This window comes from Rana temporaria, chromosome 5 (genome assembly GCF_905171775.1).
Source record: "Rana temporaria chromosome 5, aRanTem1.1, whole genome shotgun sequence".
Lineage (NCBI taxonomy): Eukaryota > Metazoa > Chordata > Amphibia > Anura > Ranidae > Rana > Rana temporaria.
The window spans coordinates 8,734,195-8,755,043 of NC_053493.1; the positions used below are offsets into that span (position 1 = coordinate 8,734,195).

The window sequence follows — 20,849 nt, forward strand, 5'->3', positions numbered from 1 at the left end:
ACTGTCACTGGCTGCGTGCAGCTGATGATTTTCACCCTGATTTGTGGGCAGCACAGGGGCTTAACGGGCGGCAGGGCCGCCATCAGGAATTATAGGGCCACTTACACAGCTTCAGGCATGGGCCCCCTGGAGCAGAGAACTGCCGCGAATTTAGAAGCGGGGGGCCCTTTACAAAAAAAGAAATAAAGAAAAATATATATAAAAAAAGGGGTGCAGCCAGGGTGCAGGGTGCAGCCCTGGGGACCTCTGGGCCCTTTAATAAAAAGAAAAAAAGAAATAAAAAAAATATATAAAAAATATATTTTAAAAAGGGGGTTGCCATCTGGGGCCCTGGGGACCTCTGGGCCCTTTAATAATTTTTTTTTTATAAAAATAAATTACAAAAAAAAGGGGGTTGCCATCCGGGGCCCTGGGGACCTCTGGGTCCTTTAATAATAATAATAATAATAATATTAATAATAATAATAATAATAATAATAACATTTATATTATATAATATATATATATATATATATATATATATATATATATATATATATATATATATATATATATATATATATGTATATAAAATAAAAGAAATAAAGAAATATATAAAAAAAGTTATTTTTTTATAAAAAAGGGGGGGTTGTCATCCGGGGCCCTGGGGAACTACGAGCCCCTGGGGACCCCCAGACCTCTAAAAAAAAATTGGCCCTTTAATAAAAAATAAAATAAAAATATATATATAAAACATTTTTTTTTTTATTTAAAAATAAGTAAAAAAATGGGGGTTGCCATCTGGGGCCCTGGGGGGGCCGCCCCGTTTGCCCTGTGGTAAAGACGGCCCTGCCTGGAGAGGACCATGCCAGAGGCTGGTATCTTGGGAGAAGGCCTGGAAACTTCATCGAAGGATGCACCGTACACCGAGAGGCCTGACAGTGTCGCCTGTCGGATCTAAAAGTTCTAGAGAAACAAAGCTAAAGAGATCCGGGTGCTGAATCCTGTGGCAGAGGTTTCCGGACCAAAGTGTCTCATCAAGAAAGGAAGGTCTGAGACAGAGACTGTACTTTATTCCGTGCGCCATCCCGGATGCTAGGCCAGTGGGAGGGACCTATCCGGGGGAGCAATACCCACTCTGGCTAGAGTGGCGACGAGTACTGTTTGCTGGAAGCAGGAGTGTTTCCTTACTTGTGACTGTGCACCTGAACCTATCTACTTATTTACCCTTCCACCCCTCCAACTTCTTTTCTACTAAAGTTCTGCAAAATAAACCCAAAGAGAAAGAAGGTACATTGTGTGTGGACATTGAAATTCTTCAGACTCTCCTTTCACCCCGGACAGCGAGAATAGAGAGGTAACGTGCCACCCAAAATATAACCAGAAGCTCCTCTGGGGGTAGTTCTAAATTCTTAAGAATTTTCTGATTTTCTTTCTTTTTTTCTAATTTACGAATTTACTATCAAACCTGAAAAACGAAAAAAAAAAAGAATAAAAAGAGAATGAAAATAAACAGATAACCAGAATATAATGGCACATTAACTACTTCCCGCCCGGTCAATAGTCAATTGACATCCGGGAAGTGACTGTGAAATCCTGACTGGACGTCTATTGACGTCCTGCAGGATTTCGTGCTGGCGCGCGCCCGTGGGGGCGTGAAGCACGGCGATCGTTGATGGGGGGTGTCAGTCCAATCTCCGGCGGAGGCTCTTTACCACGTGATCAGCCGTGTCCAACCACGGCTGATCACGATGTAAACAGGAAGAGCCGTTGATCGGCTCTTCCTCACTCGGGTCTGACAGCCGCGAGTAGAAGATAACTGATCGGCGGCTCTCCTGACAGGGGGGGTTCGCGCTGATTGTTTATCAGCGCAGCCCCCCCTCAGATGACAACACTGGACCACCAGGGAGTGCCCCCCAGTGCTAAAAAAAAAAACAGTGCAAAAAAAAAAAAAACACCAATAAAAAAAAATAACAATCGATGCCAATCAGTGCCCACAAATTGGCACTCACTGGAAACATGGGCACTGGCAGAAATGATGCCCAGCAATGCCATCAGTGCCACCCATCAGTGCCACCCATTTCCATCAGTGCCACCTCTTAGTGCCCATCTATGCCCAGTGCCCACCTATCAGTGCCCATCTGTGCCACCCATAAGTATCCATCAGTGCCACCCATAAGTGCCACCCATGAGTGCCGCCAAAGAGTGCCCATCAGAGCCACCTATAAGTGCCCATCAGTGCCAACTCATCGTGCCCATCAGTGGCACCTCATCGGTGCCCATCAGTGCCACCTCATCGGTGCCCATCAGTGCCACCTCATCGGTGCCCATAATTGAAGAAGAATACTTACTTATTTACAAAAAAAATTAACAGAAAAAAATAAAAACTTTGGCCCAGATTCTCAAAGGAGATACGACGGCGTATCTCCAGATACGCCGTCGTATCTCTGAGTCTGGGCGGTAATCAGTAAGTCTGTTACGCCGTCGGATCTTAACTGCATATTTACGCTGGCCGCTAGGGGCGTGTATGCTGATTTACGCCTAGAAATATGCAAATCAGCTAGATACGCAAATTCACGTACGCCCGGCCGACGCAGTACAGATACGCCGTTTACGTTAGGCTTTTCCTGGCGTAAAATTACCCCTGCTATATGGTGGCGTACATGCGGCGTACCAATGTTACGTATGGATGTCGTTCCCGCGTCGAATTTTGAATATTTTACGTCGTTTGCGTAAGTCGTCCGTGAATGGGGCTGGACGTCATTTACGTTCACGTCAAAACCAATACGTCCTTGCGGCGTACTTTGGAGCAATGCACACTGGGATAATCCACTGACGGCGCATGCGCCGTTCGTGAAAAACGTCAATCACGTCGGGTCACAAGTTATTTACATAAAACACGCCCCCCTGTTCCAAATTTGAATTAGGCGGGCTTACGCCGGCCTATTTACGCTACGCCGCCGCAACTTACGGAGCAAGTGCTTTGAGAATACTGCACTTGCCCGTCTAAGTTGCAAAGGCGTAACGTAAATAGGATACGTTACGCCCGCCTATAGATACGCCGATCTACGAGAATCTGCCCCTTAATTTTTTTCCAAAATTTCGGTCTTTTTTTAGTTGTTGCGCAAGAAATAAAAATCGCAGAGGTGATCAAATACCACCAAAAGAAAGCTCTATTTGTGGGAACAAAATTATAAAAACATTTAATTTGGGTACAGTGTAGCACGACCGCGCAATTGTCATTCAAATTGCGACAGCGCTGAAAGCTGAAAATTGGCTTGGGCAGGAAAGTGCCCGGTATGGAAGGGGTTAATTGAATAATTTGATTGCCGTATTTACAAAAAGAACAAACAAACAAAAATAAACATATTTAACCTTTTCATAAGCCATTGAAATTAGTATTTTATTGTCAGATTATATCAGCATGTGTACAGGTAAGGCCAGTGTTCGGCCTCTTTTAGAGCCACAGAGTTCGTTTTACAAGTATACATGTAGTATACACACGGGCCAGAATCTCATCAGAAAAAAAAACTTAGGCCCAGATTCTCAAAGGGCTTACGACGGCGCAGCGCCATGTACGCCGTCGTAAGTCATAATCTGACCCGTCGTATCTATGCGCCTGATTCTTAGAATCAGTTACGCATAGATATCCATTAGATCCGACAGGTGTAAGTCTCTTACGCCGTCGGATCTTAACTGCATATATTTTTTTGACCGCTAGGTGGCGCTTCCGTCGAATTCCGCGTCGAGTATGCAAATTAGCTAGATACGCGAATTCCCGAACGTACGCGCGGCCGACGCAGTAAAGTTACGACGTTTGCGTTAGGCTTTTCCCGGCGTAAAGTTGCCCCTGCTATATGTGGCGCAGCCAATGTTAAGTATGGCCGTCGTTTCCGCGTCGAAATTTGAAAAAGTTACGTTGTTTGCGTAAGACGTCCGTGAATGGGGCTGGGCGTCATTTACGTTCACGTCGAAACCAATGACGTCCTTGCGGCGTACTTTGGAGCAATGCACACTGGGAAATTCCACGGACGGCGCATGCGCCGTTCCGCAAAAACGTCAATCACGTCGGGTCACAGTAGTTTTGCATAAAACACGCCCCCCCCGATCCAAATTTTAATTAGGCGGGCTTACGCCGGCCGATTTACGCTACGCTGTCGCAACTTACGGAGCAAGTGCTTTGTGAATACAGCACTTGCCCGTGTAAGTTGCGGAGGCGTAAGGTAAATCAGATACGTACGCCCGCACAATTTTACGCGGCTCTACGTGAATCCGGGCCTTAGTCTTTACCGGCGAGACTCTTGGTAGGAATCTCTTGCCGCACCGAGTGTACACACAGACCTTTCAAAAGAACCGCGGTTCTTTTGAAACGCAAGAACGCAGTGACGTCATCGCGTACGACGAGCATGCGCTCGGCACATTTGATGCCGTGGCCGCCATCTTGCTTCACCCTACCTATGCCGTGGAAGCTACCGCGCGTGCGTCAAAGTCATTTCGAGCATGCGCAGGTTTCCACGGCGACAGGTAAGTATACACACTCTCGGTTTTCTCGTCGGGAAACAGGCCTGACAAGAATCCCGACGAGAAAATAGAAAGCAGGATCTCAATTTTTCTCGTCGAAATTCTGGCCAGATTTCCCCCGACGAGAAACCTGAAAGCCTCGTACACGCGCTCGGTTTACTCGGCAAGAAAGCTCTGCCAGCAGTTTTCTTGCCGTGAAAATCGAGCGCGTGTACCAGGCTTAAGCCCTGCACACACAATCGGATTTCTGATGGAATATGATCCGATGGATTTTTTTGACGGATATCCGATGAAGCTGACTTTCATCAGTCTTGCCTACACACCATCGGTCAAATATCCGACCGTGTCAGAACGCGGTGACGTAAAACGCTACGACGTGCTGAGAAAAATGAAGTTCAATGCTTCCGAGCATGCGTCGACTTGATTCTGAGCATGCGTGGATTTTTTTCTATCGGTTTTCGATCCAAAGGAAAAATTTAAAACATGTTCTATTTTTTTTCACCGATGGAAAAAAGACCAGTGGTCTGTTTTCATTGGACAAACCAGTCGTGTGTATGAGGCTTAAAGGGGTTGTAAAGGTAAAAAAAAAAATTCTAAATATCTTCCTCTCCCTTAGTGCCGTCCTCCTGCACTTACCTCATCCTTCCATTTTGGTTTTAAATGTCCTTATTTCTTCTGAGAAATCCTCACTTTCTGTTCTTCTGTCTGTAACTCCACACAGTAATGCGAGGCTTTCTCCCTGGTGTGGAGTGTCGTGCTCGCCCCCTCCCTTGGACTACAGGAGAGTAAGGCCAGTGGCGGCTGGTGCTCAAAATTTTTGGGGGGGCGCAAACGAAAAAAAGACAAAAATTGCAGCCTCACTGTGCCCATCAAACGCAGCCACTGTGCCATCAATTATCACCACTGTGCCATGCCATCAAATGCAGCCACTGTGCCATCAATTATCACCACTGTGCCATGCCATCAAATGCAGTCACTATGCCATCAAACGCAGCCACTGTGCCATGCCATCAAACGCAGTCACTGTGCCATGCCATCAAGTGCAGCCACTGTGCCATGCCATCAAACGCAGCCACTGTGCCATCAATTGTCACCACTGTGCCATGCCATCAAACGCAGCCACTGTGCCATCAATTGTCACCACTGTGCCATGCCATCAAACACAGCCACTGTGCCATCAATTGTCACCACTGTGCCATGCCATCAAACGCAGCCACTGTGCCCCTCAATTGTCGCCACTGTGCCATGCCATCAAACGCAGCCACTGTGCCCCTCAATTGTCGCCACTGTGCCAATTGTCACCACTGTGCCCTTTAATTGTTGCCACTGTGCCCATTGTCACCACTGTGCCCATTGATGCCACTGTGCCCTTTGTCACCACTGTGCCCTTTGTCGCCTGTGTGCCCATTGTCGCCGCTGTGCCCTGTAAAAAGCACTTCCCTTTCTCCTTCCACCTCCCTCGATGTCTTCTCCCGCCTTGGTGACGCTTCAGCCAATCAGGTTACCGATAACCAGAATTGGTGAACCTGATTGGCTGAGACGGCCGTCAGTCTTATCCAAGGAACGCACCCCCCGTACGTTCCGAGGATAAGCATCCGGGAGACGAGAGCTGTACTCGGAAAGCCGCTGGCTCTGATACGCACTTCCGCACAGCCAACCAGCTGCCGTTATTCAGGTGGTCGGCGCTCAAGGTCCGGTCCGACCATCTGAATAGACCAGCGGCAGCTGGCAACAATAACATACATTCATGCAACGCATGAATGTATGTTATTTCAGTGGCGGTGCGGAGCCAGAGGGGGCGGCGCTCCAGCGCCCTCTATAGACGGGCCACCACTGGTCAGGACGCTCTCTATGCTGCAGATAGAGAAAAGAGCTGTGTGTTAGTGGGCGTCCTGACTCTCCCGTAGTCCAAGGGAGGGGGCGAGCACGACACTCCACACCAGGGAGAAAGCCTTGCATTACTGTGTGGAGTTACAGACAGAAGAACAGGAAGTGAGGATTTCTCAGAAGAAATAAGGACGTTTAAAAGAAAAATGGAAGGATGAGGTAAGTGAAGGAGGACTGCACTAAGGTAACGAAAACTATACAGGAATTTTTTTTTTTTTACCTTTACAACCCCTTTAACCACTTCCGGACCGCCGCATGTATTATATATACGTCGGCAGAATTGCACGGACAGGCACATGTACGTGCTCTGCTTGACGTGGGTCGGGGGTCCGATCGGGACCCCCCCCCCCCGGTACATGCGGCTGTCCCGTGGCTTCAGGAGCGATCCGGGACGAGGGCGAGGCTATTCGTTTCTAGCCGCCCCCTCCCGATCGCTCCCCGGAGCTGAAGAACGGGGAGAGCCGTATGTAAACACAGCTTCCCCGTGCTTCACTGTGGCGGCTGCATCGATCGAGTGATCCCTTTTATAGGGAGACTCGATCGATGACGTCAGACCTACAGCCACACCCCCCTACAATTGTAAACACACACTAGGTGAACACTAACTCTTACAGCGCCCCCTGTGGTTAACTCCCAAACTGCAACTGTCATTTTCACAATAAACAATGCAATTTAAATGCATTTTTCGCTGTGAAAATGACAGTGGTCCCAAAAATGTGTCAAAATTGTCCGAAGTGTCCGCCATAATGTCGCAGTCACGAAAAAATCGCTGATCGCCGACCATTAGTAGTAAAAAAAAAAAATAATAAAACTATCCCCTATTTTGTAAACGCTATAAATTTTGCGCAAACCAAACGATAAACGCTTATTGCGATTTTTTTTACCAAAAATAGGTAGAAGAATACGTATCGGCCTAAACTGAGGAAAAATAATTTTTATATATGTTTTTGGGGGATATTTATTATAGCAAAAAGTAAAAAATATTGCATTTTTTTTCAAAATTGACGCTCTATTTTTGTTTATAGCGCAAAAAATAAAAACCGCAGAGGTGATCAAATACCACCAAAAGAAAGCTCTATTTGTGGGGGAAAAAAGGACGCCAATTTTGTTTGGGAGCCACGTCGCACGACCGCGCAATTGTCTGTTAAAGCGACGCAGTGCCGAATTGTAAAAACCCCTTGGGTCATTTAGCAGCATATTGGTCTGGTCCTTAAGTGGTTAAGTCTCCTCTTTGTCTCGGCTCATGTTGTTAGAAGCCTCTTGTACCTAATGGTAGATGTGATCCATCTTATAGGTCTCAAGAATCTGGTCACATAGGAAACTCGATTGCTACAAACTTCAGAGTAACAGGAATGTGTTTTCCCTTTTGCACAATTGTTAGTAAGTTGCAATTAACGGAGCGTGACACCTGACATTGTATTGTCCTAATGCCGGGTGTCATGTGAACATAATTGATGGATTTCTCTACCATTGGACGTCATGTGACTCTACCTAGGGGCATTTGGTCAACTGAAAAATAATTGTCATCTATAGAAAAAGCCGCCTATCCCGGCCTCCCCTGTGTTGGTTTTCATGGGGACGGCTGTAACAAACACACGGAGACGTATATATTGGGGCACACAGTCTTTGGGGAGTTACAAGCCTCCTTCAGCTCACAATGGCAGCATATGCAAGCATCCTTCTCCTGGCCGCTCTCTGCATCGGAACAGGTAAGGGGCCGCCGACTTCTTATAGCCAGTAGTTCGGAAGTTGTAGTGTAGGTAGCGTTGCCACCTCATCCCTTTAAAAACCGAACACATATTGATTACACAGGTTCTGTGCCTGGACTAAAGGGGTTGTAAAGGAAAAAAATGTTTTCCCTAAATATCTTCCTTTACCTTAGTGCAGTCCTCCTTCACTTACCTCATCCTTCCATTTTGCTTTTAAATGTCCTTATTTCTTCTGAGAAATCATCTTGCTTCACCCTACCTATGCCGTGGAAGCTACCGCGCATGCGTCAAAGTCACAGGTCGACAAGACGACAGGTAAGTATACACACTCTCGGGTTTCTCATCGGGAAACAGGCCGACAAGAATCCCGACGAGAAAATAGAAAGCAGGATCTCTATTTTTCTCGTCGAGATTCTGGCCAGATTTCCAGACGAGAAACCTGAAAGCCTCGTACACACGCTCGGTTTACTCGGCAAGAAAGCTCTGCCAGCAGTTTTCTTGTCGAGAAAATCGAGCGCGTGTACGAGGCTTAAGCCCTGTACACACGATCGGATTTCTGATGGAATCTAATCCGATGGATTTTTTTGTCGGATATCCGATGAAGCCGACTTTCATCAGTCTTGCCTACACACCATCAGTCAAATATCCGACATGCCAAAACGCAGTGACGTAAAACACTACGACGTGCTGAGAAAAATGAAGTTCAATGCTTCTGAGCATGCGTCGAATTGATTCTGAGCATGCGTGGATTTTTGACCTTTGGACTTCCACACAGACGATCGTTTTTTTTTATCGGTTTTTGATCCAAAGGAAAAATTTAAAACATGTTCTATTTTTTTTCACCAATGGAAAAAAGACCGGTGGTCTGTTTTCATTGGACAAGCCGATTGTGTGTACGAGGCTTAAAGGGGTTGTAAAGGTAATTTTTTTCCCCCCTAAATAGCTTTCTTTCCCTTAGTGCCGTCCTCCTTCACTTACCTCATCCTTCCATTTTGCTTTTAAACGTCCTTATTTCTTCTGAGAAATCCTCACTTCCTGTTCTTCTGTCTGTAACTCCACACAGTAATGCAAGGCTTTCTCCCTGGTGTGGAGAAAGCCTCTTGAGGGGGCGAGCAGGAGTGTCAGGACGCTCTCTACTTTGCAGATAGAGAAAGGAGCTGTGTGTTAGTGGGCGTCCTGACACTCCTGCTCGCCCCCTCCCCCCTCAAGAGGCTTTCTCCTCCATGACTATAGAATGGTACAAAAACATCCTCCGAGAGCAACTTCTCCCAACCATCCAAGAACAGTTTGGTGAGGAACAATGCCTTTTCCAGCATGATGGAGCACCTTGTCAGAATGCAAAAGTGATTAGACATGCGCGATTTGGTTCGTAACGAATGGATTTTCATACAAATTTGTTAGTATCCGTACATTCGGATCAATTCGAATAGCTGAAAGTACTAAAATACAAAAATTACAGAATTACAAATAAGCAAAATAACGAACAAGCGAAAATACGAATGTGCGATTGGACAAACTCACTAAAATACGAAACACCGAAACAGCAAAAGAACGAAAATGACATCTATAACGAACGATTGGCATTCTGTATTTTAAATCCTTTGTCTGTTTGTAATTTCGTATATTCGTATTTTCATTCGTCTGTTCGTATTTTCATTCGTATGTTCGTATTTTCATTCGTATGTTCGTATTTTCATTCGTATGTTCGTATTTTCATTCATCTGTTCGTATTTTCATTCGTCTGTTCGTATTTTCATTCGTATATTCGTATTTTCATTCGTATGTTCGTATTTTCATTCATCTGTTCGTATTTTCATTCGTATGTTCGTATTTTCATTCATCTGTTCGTATTTTCATTCGTATGTTCGTATTTTCATTCGTATGTTCGTATTTTCATTCGTCTGTTCGTATTTTCATTCGTATGTTCGTATTTTCATTCGTATGTTCGTATTTTCATTTGTATATTCGTATTTTCATTTGTATATTCGTATTTTCATTTGTATATTCGTATTTTCTTTCTTATGTTCGTATTTTCATTCGTACAGTATATTCGTATTTTCATTCGTCTGTTCGTATTTTCATTCGTCTGTTCGTATTTTCATTCGTATATTCGTATTTTTATTCGTATGTTCGTATTTTCATTTGTATATTCGTATTTTCATTTGTATATTCGTATTTTCATTCGTATGTTCGTATTTTCATTTGTATGTTCGTATTTTCATTCGTATGTTCGTATTTTCATTTGTCTGTTTGTATTTTCATTTGTATGTTCGTATTTTCATTCGTATATTCGTATTTTCTTTCTTATGTTCGTATTTTCATTCGTACAGTATATTCGTATTTTCATTCGTCTGTTCGTATTTTCATTCGTCTGTTCGTATTTTCATTCGTATATTCGTATTTTTATTCGTATGTTCGTATTTTCATTTGTATGTTCGTATTTTCATTCGTATGTTCGTATTTTCAATCGTATGTTCGTATTTTCATTTGTATGTTCGTATTTTTATTCGTATGTTCGTATTTTCATTCGTATGTTCGTATTTTTATTCGTATGTTCGTATTTTCATTTGTATGTTCGTATTTTCATTCGTGAGAGAGAAAGGGAGAGAGACTTGTAAAGTGCAACACATGCGAACTGAATCGCCTCTGGGCGCTGTATCCATTCCATGGGTAAGGAACCCCTTGACCTCAGAAGAGATGGGTTTTAATCTTTCTCCTGAAGGCCAAGTGGTCCGACTCCAGTCGGATGGTGGTTGGTAGTGAATTCCACAGGCGAGGTCCCTGGACTGCAAATCTTCGATCTCCTTTGGACTTGTATCTGGCCTTGGGTATCTGGAGGAGGTTTTGATTGGTGGATCGCAGAATTCGATTGGGGTTATGGGCTTTTATTTTTTCGCATTGATATTGGGGGGCGTTTTTATTTGTATGTTCGTATTTTCATTCGTCTGTTCGTATTTTCATTCGAATGTTCGTATTTTCATTCGTCTGTTCGTATTTTCATTCGTCTGTTCGTATTTTCATTCGTCTGTTCGTATTTTCATTCGTCTGTTCGTATTTTCATTCGTCTGTTCGTATTTTCATTTGAATGTTTGTATTTTCATTCGTATGTTCGTATTTTTATTTGTATGTTCGTATTTTCATTCGTATGTTCGTATTTTCATTCGTATGTTCGTATTTTCATTTGTATGTTCGTATTTTCATTTGTATGTTCGTATTTTCATTTGTATGTTCGTATTTTCATTCGTATGTTCGTATTTTCATTTCTGTGTTTTGTAAATGCGTTTCTTTGACTTTTCGTAAATTTGTGTACTCGTATCGTTCTTTCGAATGGGCACTGGGCAGTGTAGTTAGTGAGTGATGTATCTAACTTACAGTAAAGTGGAGGTTCACTCTCCAAAAAAATTCTGACATCACACGGAGTCGAGCCATCCTACCGACAGAATGCCAGTGTTTTTTTTTTTTTCTCAGCACATACCTCGTTATCACGATTTTCACCCCCCGGCAATCCCGCGGGACTGGGCGTTCCCAAGCACTGCCTGTGATTGACAGGCTTCCGAACGGCGCATACTGCGCGTCACAGGTTGCCAACAGAACCGGAACGTCGGTGCGCAGGCGCCGTATAGAGCCACACCGACGTTCGGACTTCAAACAAACTTTTCTGTGGATTTTTGTCCGAAGGGAGTTGGCCGGACTTTTGTTGCCGAAAAGTTTATCCGTTTGCTGAGCGAACTGTTGTCCGATGAAAACCAAAAAAGTTTGTCAGATGGAGCGTACACACGCTCGGATTTTTTCTGAAAACGCTCATTTTGAAGTTTGCTGGCAAAAAGTCCGAACCGTGTGTACGGGGCTTTACAGTAATATGGATTAGCCGTGTGTTGAAAATGAAACTAAAATACGAGATTGCGAATGACCGCGCCGCAATGTTTTTACGAAAGTACAAAATTACGAAATCCATTAAACGAAAATGATTATCTAACAAAATTACGAATTTTCGAATCAACGAAAATAAATTAGACAGAATTACGAATCATTCAGTATAAACTAAAATAAAACTTCCGAAAATACGAACGGGTCCGAATAGGAAAACTTGCGTCCTACAAAATTACGAATCTTTACGAATCTACGGAACGAGACGAAAACTAAACAAACAAAAAAAAAAATTTTTTTTTGTTGTGCACATGTCTAAAAGTGATAACCAAGTGGCTTGGGAAACAAAACATCACCATTTTGGGTCCATGGCCAGCAAACCCCCCAGACCTTAATCCCATTGAGAACTTGCGGTCAATCCTCAAGAGGCGGGTGAACAAAAAAAAACACAAATTCTGACAAAATCCAAGCATTGATTATGGAAGAAAGGGGGGGGGGGGGCGGCCATCAGTCAGGATGTGGCCCAGAAGTTGATTGACAGCATGCCGGGGAGAATTGCGGAGGTCATGAAAAAGAAGGTTTACCACTGCAAATATTGACTTCTTACATAAACTTATAAACTTTACGTCATTGTCAATAAAAACCTTTGACTCTAAGAGCCGGTTCACACTGGGGCGACTCGTCAGGCGACTCAGCCGCCTGACAAGTCGCGTCCCATTCTAGAACCGTTCTAATAGGAGCGACTTGCGACTTAGAAAAAGGTTCTTGTACGACTTCGGGGGCGACTCGGGGCGACTTGCATTGACTTCTATACAGAAGTCATTTTGCAAGTCGCTTCTCTAAAGTCGTCTTCAGGACGCCTTGCCGAGTCGCCCCCGAAGTCGTGCCGCCCCAGTGTGAACCGGCTCTTATAAAAAGCTTGTTCCGTATTTTCCGGCGTATATGACGACCTTTTGGATGCAAAAAAATGCATCCAAAGTCGGGGGTCGACTTATACGCCGGATCTGTCTCCGTCAGGCTGCGGACATCCATGTTTCAGGCTGCGGGCATCCATGATTTAAAAGCCGCGCCTCCTCCTCAGACTGTTCCGTGATAGGCGGAACACTCATTTTCCCAGCAGGGCCTCTGTTCAGTGTTCTGCCTATCACGGATGCATTCTCATCCTCGGACGAGAGGACGTCCGTGATAGGCGCAACACTGAACAGAGGCTGGGAAAATTAATGTTCCGCTTATCTCGGAACAGTCTGAGGAGGAGGCGCGGCTTTTGAATCATGGATGCCCAGAGCCTGAAACATGGATGTCTGCAGCAAAAAAATAAGGTAGGGAGATCGTCTTGGCCGGCACAGTAGAGGCATGTGATGGACAGTGGCACAGTGGGGGCATGGAATGGCACAGTGGGGGCATGGAATGGCACAGTGGTGCATGGAATGGCACGGAACAGTGGGTCATGGAATGGCACGGCACAGTGGGGCATGGAATGGCACAGTGGGGGCATGGAATGGCACAGTGGGGGCATGGAATGGCACAGTGGTGCATGGAATGGCACGGAACAGTGGGTCATGGAATGGCACGGCACAGTGGGGGCATGGAATGGCACAGTGGGGGCATGGAATGGCACAGTGGGGGCATGGAATGGCACAGTGGGGGCATGGAATGGCACGGAACAGTGGGTCATGGAATGGCACGGCACAGTGGGGCATGTAATGGAATGGCACAGTGGGGCATGTAATGGAATGGCACAGTGAGGCATGTAATGGAATGGAATGGCACAGTGAGATTTGAAAAATGCCTGTTTCTGTCAGCGGTTGTTCCTGTCAGCGGTTGTTCTGGCTACCCCTCAGCTTCCAGACAGACTAGTAGGAAGGGGGTCGTCTTATACGGCGAGTATATCCCAAAACCAACATTTTTCCTGGAAAAATAGGGGGTCGTCTTATACGACCAGTCGTCTTATACGCCAGCAAATACGGTAATTATACTTCAGGATCTCATAGTAACATCTGACAAAAAGATCTAAAAACACTGAAGAAGCAGACTTTGTGAAAATTAATATTTGTGTCATTCTCAAAACTTTTGGCCACGGCTGTATACTGCTTATATCAATATAACATTAGCAGTTTTATCATTTTTATTAAAAGATGGAGTCACACTTTAAGTTGTTCTCTTCCAGCCTATTCCCTGCAATGTTACACGTGTGTCGCTGCGACCAGCAACAGCAACTGCAAGACAGCGACTAACTGCACTTCCGGATTAACCTACTGCGAGACGGACGTAGCAAGTGTTTCAGTCGGTAAGTTTTGCTTAACCGCATTATCACCAGATATCCAACACAAGGTTGAAGAACACAATCAGTTATAATGCAGTGTGAAGTACGCTGTCCAGTTGCAGCAGATCAGCAGTTGATGGTGTACACCAGGGATCCTCAAACTACGGCCCTCCAGCTGTTGTGGAACTACACATCCCACGAGGCATTGTAAAACTCTGACATTCACAGACATGACTAGGCATGATGGGAATTGTAGTTCCTAAAGAACTGGAGGGCCGTAGTTTGAAGACCCATGGTGTACACAGAGCTCACCCCCTCATGTGTCTCAGGTCCACAGGTTTTAATTATGGTTGCACCGATAAAGATACCAGTATCTGTGGCGATACTAAGCATTTTCAGTACTCATACAAATGCTCCAATACCTGAAACCGATACTTTCAGGCTCGGTTAGTTTAACTGTGAGCGGGATCCCCCCGACAGCTAAAATATAAATAAATAAAAAAATGCCGTCAATAACCGGTTGTTAGGGGCAGAGCCACCGCCTCCCTAACAATCGATAACTCATTCAGTTGTGAGTAGGGTTCCTCTGTTGAAGTGTAAATGAAGTCCCGGCAATTGGAGCTGTCAAAAAAAAACCCAGAAAGATAAAAAGAAACATGGTTTCTTTTTGTATCTTTCTGTTTATTCATCTACAGATCAACCATTGCATTCAATTCAACCACGTGCTCCATTCAAAGTCCCACCCTCTTTGCTCCTTTTTATATTTTTATATATTGATAGGGATGGAGGCATATGACCCTACCAGGCCATGGCCTCACCCAAGGTCCCAAGATTTCCCCTTTTCCCAATTTTTCACTTAAGCCCCATACACACTATCAGTTTTCCTGATGGTTTTCTCTTCAGGTTTACCAAAACCATGTAGTACAAGGACCTGCCTGATTGCATTCAAATTGAAACGCTTAAGGTTTGACCTCATATTAGATGGTTTTGGTAAACCTGAAGAGAAAACCAGCAGGAAAACTGATAGTGTGTATGGGGCATTATCCAAAAAGGATGAGCTTCCATCTGCAGATGAAGTAAGTTTAAAGCAACCTGTGAAGTAAAAAAATAAAAATAAATATTATTAATATATTTTTTATTACTGTAAATGTTCCTCTGTTTATCCCCTTATTAACCCTTAATTTACTCTAATCAGCCTTAATTAACCCCTTAGGCTTCATGTACACTACAGCTCCTAAACTTGAGTTTCAGGAGCTTTTTTGCCAAAACTCAACTCCATAAAACACCTATGGGCCAGATTCAGGTAGAATCGGCTTACTCTGCGGCGGCGTAACGTATTACATTTACGTTACACCGCCGCAAGTTTTGCGGGCAAGTGCTTGATTCACAAAGCACTTGCCTGTAAATTTGCGGCGGCGTAGCGTAAATCCGCCCGGCGCAAGCCCGCCTAATTCAAATGGGGCAGGGACCATTTAAATTAGGAGCGTTCCCGCGCCGAACGTACTGCGCATGCTCCGTCCCTAAAATTTCCCCACGTGCATTGCGCTAAATGATGTCGCGAGGACGTCATTGGTTTCGACGTTAACGTAAATGGCGTCCAGCGGCATTCACGGGCGACTTACGCAAACAACGTGAAATTTCAAATTTCGACGCGGGAACGACGGCCATACTTAACATTGGCTAGACCACCTAGAGGGCAGGTTTATCTTTACGCCGCGTATCTCTACAGAAACGACGTAAATTTACAGCGGCGGGCAAAGCGTACGTTCGTGAAACGGCGTAACTAGTCATTTGCATATTCTACGCCGACCGCAATGGAATCGCCACCTAGCGGCCGGCCTAGAATTGCAGCCTAAGATCCGACGGTGTAAGTCTCTTAAACCTGTCGGATCTTAGGGAGATCTATGCGTAACCTGATTCTATGAATCAGGCGCATAGATACGACAGTCGTATCTCAGAGATACAACGGCGTATCAGGAGATACGCCGTCGTATCTCTTTTATGAATCTGGCCCTATGCGTCCATGTACAAATGCCTATGCGTCCATGCACTCGACTTTTAGGATCGTTTAGGAGCTGCTGCGGTTAGGGGAGGTTCAACCTCCCTCTCCTGAACGCAAAAGAAACACATTCAGGATAGGAACGTCTTGATCGCTGGCTGCAAAATCGCGGCAAAATTGCAGCACAATTTTGCTGTGTTTTGCGTTTTCCGGCAGAGCGGTCAAAGTAGGCTGTGTGTACATGAAGCCCTATTCTGTTTCTCCATTTAATTATTATTTTCCTGATGATTTTCTTTTGTTTACTTCTTCTATTTTATAAACAATTTATGTTTGCTTTGTTCATTAATATTTTTACACCTTTGAGAGCCAATTCACACAGATCCTCCAAGTCGGATTCCCGTTCACAGGGAGGCAACTTTACAGGAAGTCGCCCCAGTGTGAACCTGTTCTAAGGCAAGCCCCTCCCTCCCACAGGGGAACTCCATGCCAAATTTTAAATAAAAAACCGGCATAGGTTCCCCCCCTACAAGGGCATACCAGGCCCTTAGGTCTGGTATGGATTTCAAGGGGAACCCACTACCCCCCAAATCCATACCAGACCCTTATCCGAGCACACAGACCGGACGGTCAGGAAAGGGGGTGGGGACGAGCAAGCGCCCCCTCCCCTCCTGAACCGTACCAGGCGGCGTAGGGGGTTCCCCTTGAAATCCATACCAGACCTAAGGGCCTGGTATGCTCTTGGAGGGGGAACCCATGCCGGTTTTTTATTTAAAATTTGTCATGAAGTTCCCCCTCCTGGAGGCGACTTGAAGTCGCCTTGTAAGTCACGCTAAAGTCGCCCCAAGTCGCGTTGTGATTCATACTCAAGCCGTGTGTAAGTTGCCTCCCAAAGTCGTGTTGCCCCAGTGTGAATGGGCTCTAACATATACAGTATTTACGCGTTTCACATTGAAAAATGTATAAACAAATTTGTTTGTAAATAATTTTTCAATGCTTTGTACCATTGCCAACAGCTGAAGTGTAGACAAACCAGCTGCGGTAGGTATCGGTAATTGGTATCGGCGAGTACTAAAAAAAAAAGTATCAGTACTCATAGTAATTAACATGGTATCGGTGTATCCCTAGTTGATAAATGAAGGAGGGTAATAAACCTGCGCTTTGTATTGTGATTAGTCAAGAATTGGACACACGATAGCACTTTATATTATTTATGGAGAATAATATAATAAAACGGTGGCTTTTGCAATTTATTTTAACGTTGCACGATGTTGGCGTAGAAATTTATTGAATGCAAGTTTATAGGAAATTTTTTTTTTTTAAAGAAATGTCAGTGCCCACACACAATATAATACTTGCTTGTTTGGTAAAATATAAAAGATGGGGTTACATTGAGTAAGTAGATACCAAACATGTCAGGACTCAAAACTGCGTGCTTCTGTGAAATGACGACAAACAATGGTACCACAAAAAGTCATAGGTGACACTTTAACCACTTAAGACCCGGACCAATATGCAGGTAAAGGACCTGGCCCCTTTTTGCGATTCGGCACTGCATTGCTTTAACAGACAATTGCGCGGTCGTGTGACGTGGCTCCCAAACAAAATTGACACCCACAAATAGAGCTTTCTTTTGGTGGTATTTGATCACCTCTGCGGTTTTTATTTTTTGCGCTATAAACAAAAATAGAGCGACAATTTTGAAAAAAATGCAATATTTTTTACTTTTTGCTATAATAAATATCCTCAAAAAAGATAAAAAAAAAAAAAAAAATTCCTCAGTTTAGGCCGATACGTATTCTGCTACATATTTAAAAAAAAAAAATCGCAATAACCGTTTATTGACTGGTTTGCACAAAACTTATAGCGTTTACAAACTAGGGGATAGTTTTATGGCATTTTTATTAATAATTATTTTTTTACTAGTAATGGCGGCAATCAGCGATTTTTTTCGTGACTGCGACATCATGGCGTTCACATCGGACAGTTTTGACACATTTTTGGGACCATTGTCATTTTCACAGCGAAACATTTACTGTGAAAATGGCACTGGCAGTGAAGGGGTTAACCAGGAGGGGGCACTGTAGGGGTTAAGTGTGCCCTAAGGGAGTGTTCTTACTGTGGGGGGCGTGGCTGTGCGTGTGATGTCACTGATCGTTGTTCCCTAACACAGGCAACAGACGATCACTGACAGCCACACTAGGAAGAACGGGGAAGGTTTGTTTACACTCACCTCTCCCCGTTCTTCCTCTCTGTGACCCGATCGCGGGACACCGGCGGCGATCAGGTCCGCAGGTCCTGCGGGCGCAGTCACAGAGGACAGGACCGGGTCGCGAGCGCCCCGCCGGTGGTGCGCTCTCGACCCATGGCTAGGCATCTTAAATTGGATGTACCTGTACGTCCATGTGCCCAGCCGTGCCATTCTGCTGACGTAAATAGTCGTGCGGCGGTCCTTAACAGGTTAACTACTTACGGACCAGCCGCTGTCGTCACACGTCGATACTTTGATGTTAAATACCGTTGTTATGGCAGCAGCTAGCTGCCATAACCCTGGTATTTTTTTAAACGGCAGACTGTCTGCTTTCTGATAAAAGTGGTCTCAGCGGCGGATTCGCTTTTATCGGTGGCGGGAGAGGGCCCACCCCATCCGCCACGCAACGGTCGTCTCCGCCGCTTACTGGAGCCGTCGGTAGTAGGGCCAGGGGAAGTTCTTTATTTTTTTCCAAATGATATTTAATTTTATTGCATTTTAGTGTAATTATGAGATGTGGGGTCTATTTGACCCCACATCTCATGTTTAAGAGGTCCTGTCATGCCTTTTTTCTATTACAAGGGATGTTTACATTCCTTGTAATAGAAATAAAAGTGACCCAAGTTTTTTTTTTTTTTTAAAAGGACCGTGTCAAAATAAAAACCAAAAAGTAAAATAAATAAGAACTATTTACTAATTAGGTGACTTCTGAAGGCAATTGGTGCCACTAGATTTTAGTTAGGGGTATCCGAGTAAAGGGGACTGAATACAAATGCCCCCCCAACACAAAAAAAAATTAAACCTATTTATAATTTTCCTTCCACTTCACAATTATGTGCCACGTTGTGTTGGTCTATCACATAAAATCCCAATAAAATACATGAACATTTTTGGTTGTAACATGAGAAAATGTGGGAAATTCCAAGGGGTGTGAATACTTTTTTCAAGGCACTGTAATCCCAGATCCATTATACTGGAAATTAAAGACTATTCAATTTTTCTTTTTTTACTGTAGCTGGAATTTCTACAACCTCAATAACCAAGTTCTGCTCGGCCAGCTGCACGGCTACCAGCCTCAATGCCTACGTGGGTTCCACCTCTACGTCCTGCTGCACCACTGACCTGTGCAACACCAGCGGAGCCAACAGCATCAAGTCCAGCTATGCCGCCATTTTCCTGGTGATGGGAACCCTTGTGATGTTCATGAGCGGCTCCCTTCTCTGATAGATGATGTGAGATAACAGATTGTCCAACCTTCATCAATAAACGGGTTGCAATATAAAAGCCTTGCCTTGTGTGCCTGTTTTTTGTAATCCATACCTTTCATTTACCTTTTCTATACTCTGATAAAAGAACTAGTAGTAGGTTCAAGCTGGCTACTCTGTGTCATCCATAAAATGCAAATCTTTATTGGCTGCATGATAAAACACAACTATGACCGGTTAACGTGTTTTGGCTATATGGGCCTTCCTCATAGCAGAAACGCGTAAAGGTAGCTATAGTTTTTTATCCTGTGAGCGAGTGAATAACTTGTATGCGAACTAAATCGCCTCAAGGTGCTTTTTCCATCCGGTGTCCATCCGGTGTCGTCCTTATCCTTCAGAAGAGGTGGGTCTTATGTTTTTTCCTGAAGGCCCGATGGTTTTCTTCCATGCGGATGTTTGTTGGTAGAGCATTAGTTTCCAATATTTTTTTATTAAAGTTTACAAATAAAAAGGTATACACAAAAAAAAGGGAGGAAGATAACATTCGTCATTGTCAGGAGAACAAACATACAAATACAAGTTATTGCGAATACAAACACAACATTAGCACACCTTATTGCCTTGGGTGCTCCTACTACATCTGTCCAACAAGATCCAATTTAGACCCAACTCAGGGCCTCCTAACTGGAGCACTGACTAGTCCCAAGGGGCCAGCAGACAATAACAAACAATAGCTGATTTAATAATATAACAAAAACATGTGACAATAGAAAAGCAAAGAAAAGCAAAGAGAAAGAGAAGAAAAGAGAAAGAAAAAGAAGAAGAAGAAAGGGTGGTGCACCCCTACCTCAATAAAGAAGCCCTTATGTTAGCTCAGATCAGTGTGTACTCGTAAGATAGGTGATCCAGGGATCCCACACTTTGTTAAATACCGCAACTTTGTCATTTAAAATGGCCGACATCCTCTCGTTCACCATTATCCAATACACTTTAGACTTCAAAAGATAAAAGGAAACAGTGGGGGACTTCCAAGACTTAGCTATGGAAATTCTAGCCGCTACGAATATAAAGGCTATCAGTTTTCTCAAGTGCTTCGACGTTCCCTCCACCGGGGGCCCCAGCAGTGCATGCAGAGGTGATTTAAGAAGATTCACCTGAGTTAAAGAATATA

The 20,849-nt window shown here is 44.3% G+C and overlaps 1 protein-coding gene across 1 annotated transcript; it reads left to right on the forward strand.

Moving 5' to 3' along the window:
* The first annotated feature begins 9,319 nt into the window (after positions 1–9,319).
* LOC120939722 (lymphocyte antigen 6E-like) lies at positions 9,320–19,759 on the forward strand. Its single transcript, XM_040352051.1, has 3 exons — positions 9,320–9,333; positions 14,015–14,250; positions 19,489–19,759. Exons 1-3 carry the CDS (start codon positions 9,320–9,322, stop codon positions 19,695–19,697), a joined length of 459 nt encoding a protein of 152 aa, XP_040207985.1. The 3' UTR covers positions 19,698–19,759.
* The last annotated feature ends 1,090 nt before the right edge of the window (positions 19,760–20,849 follow it).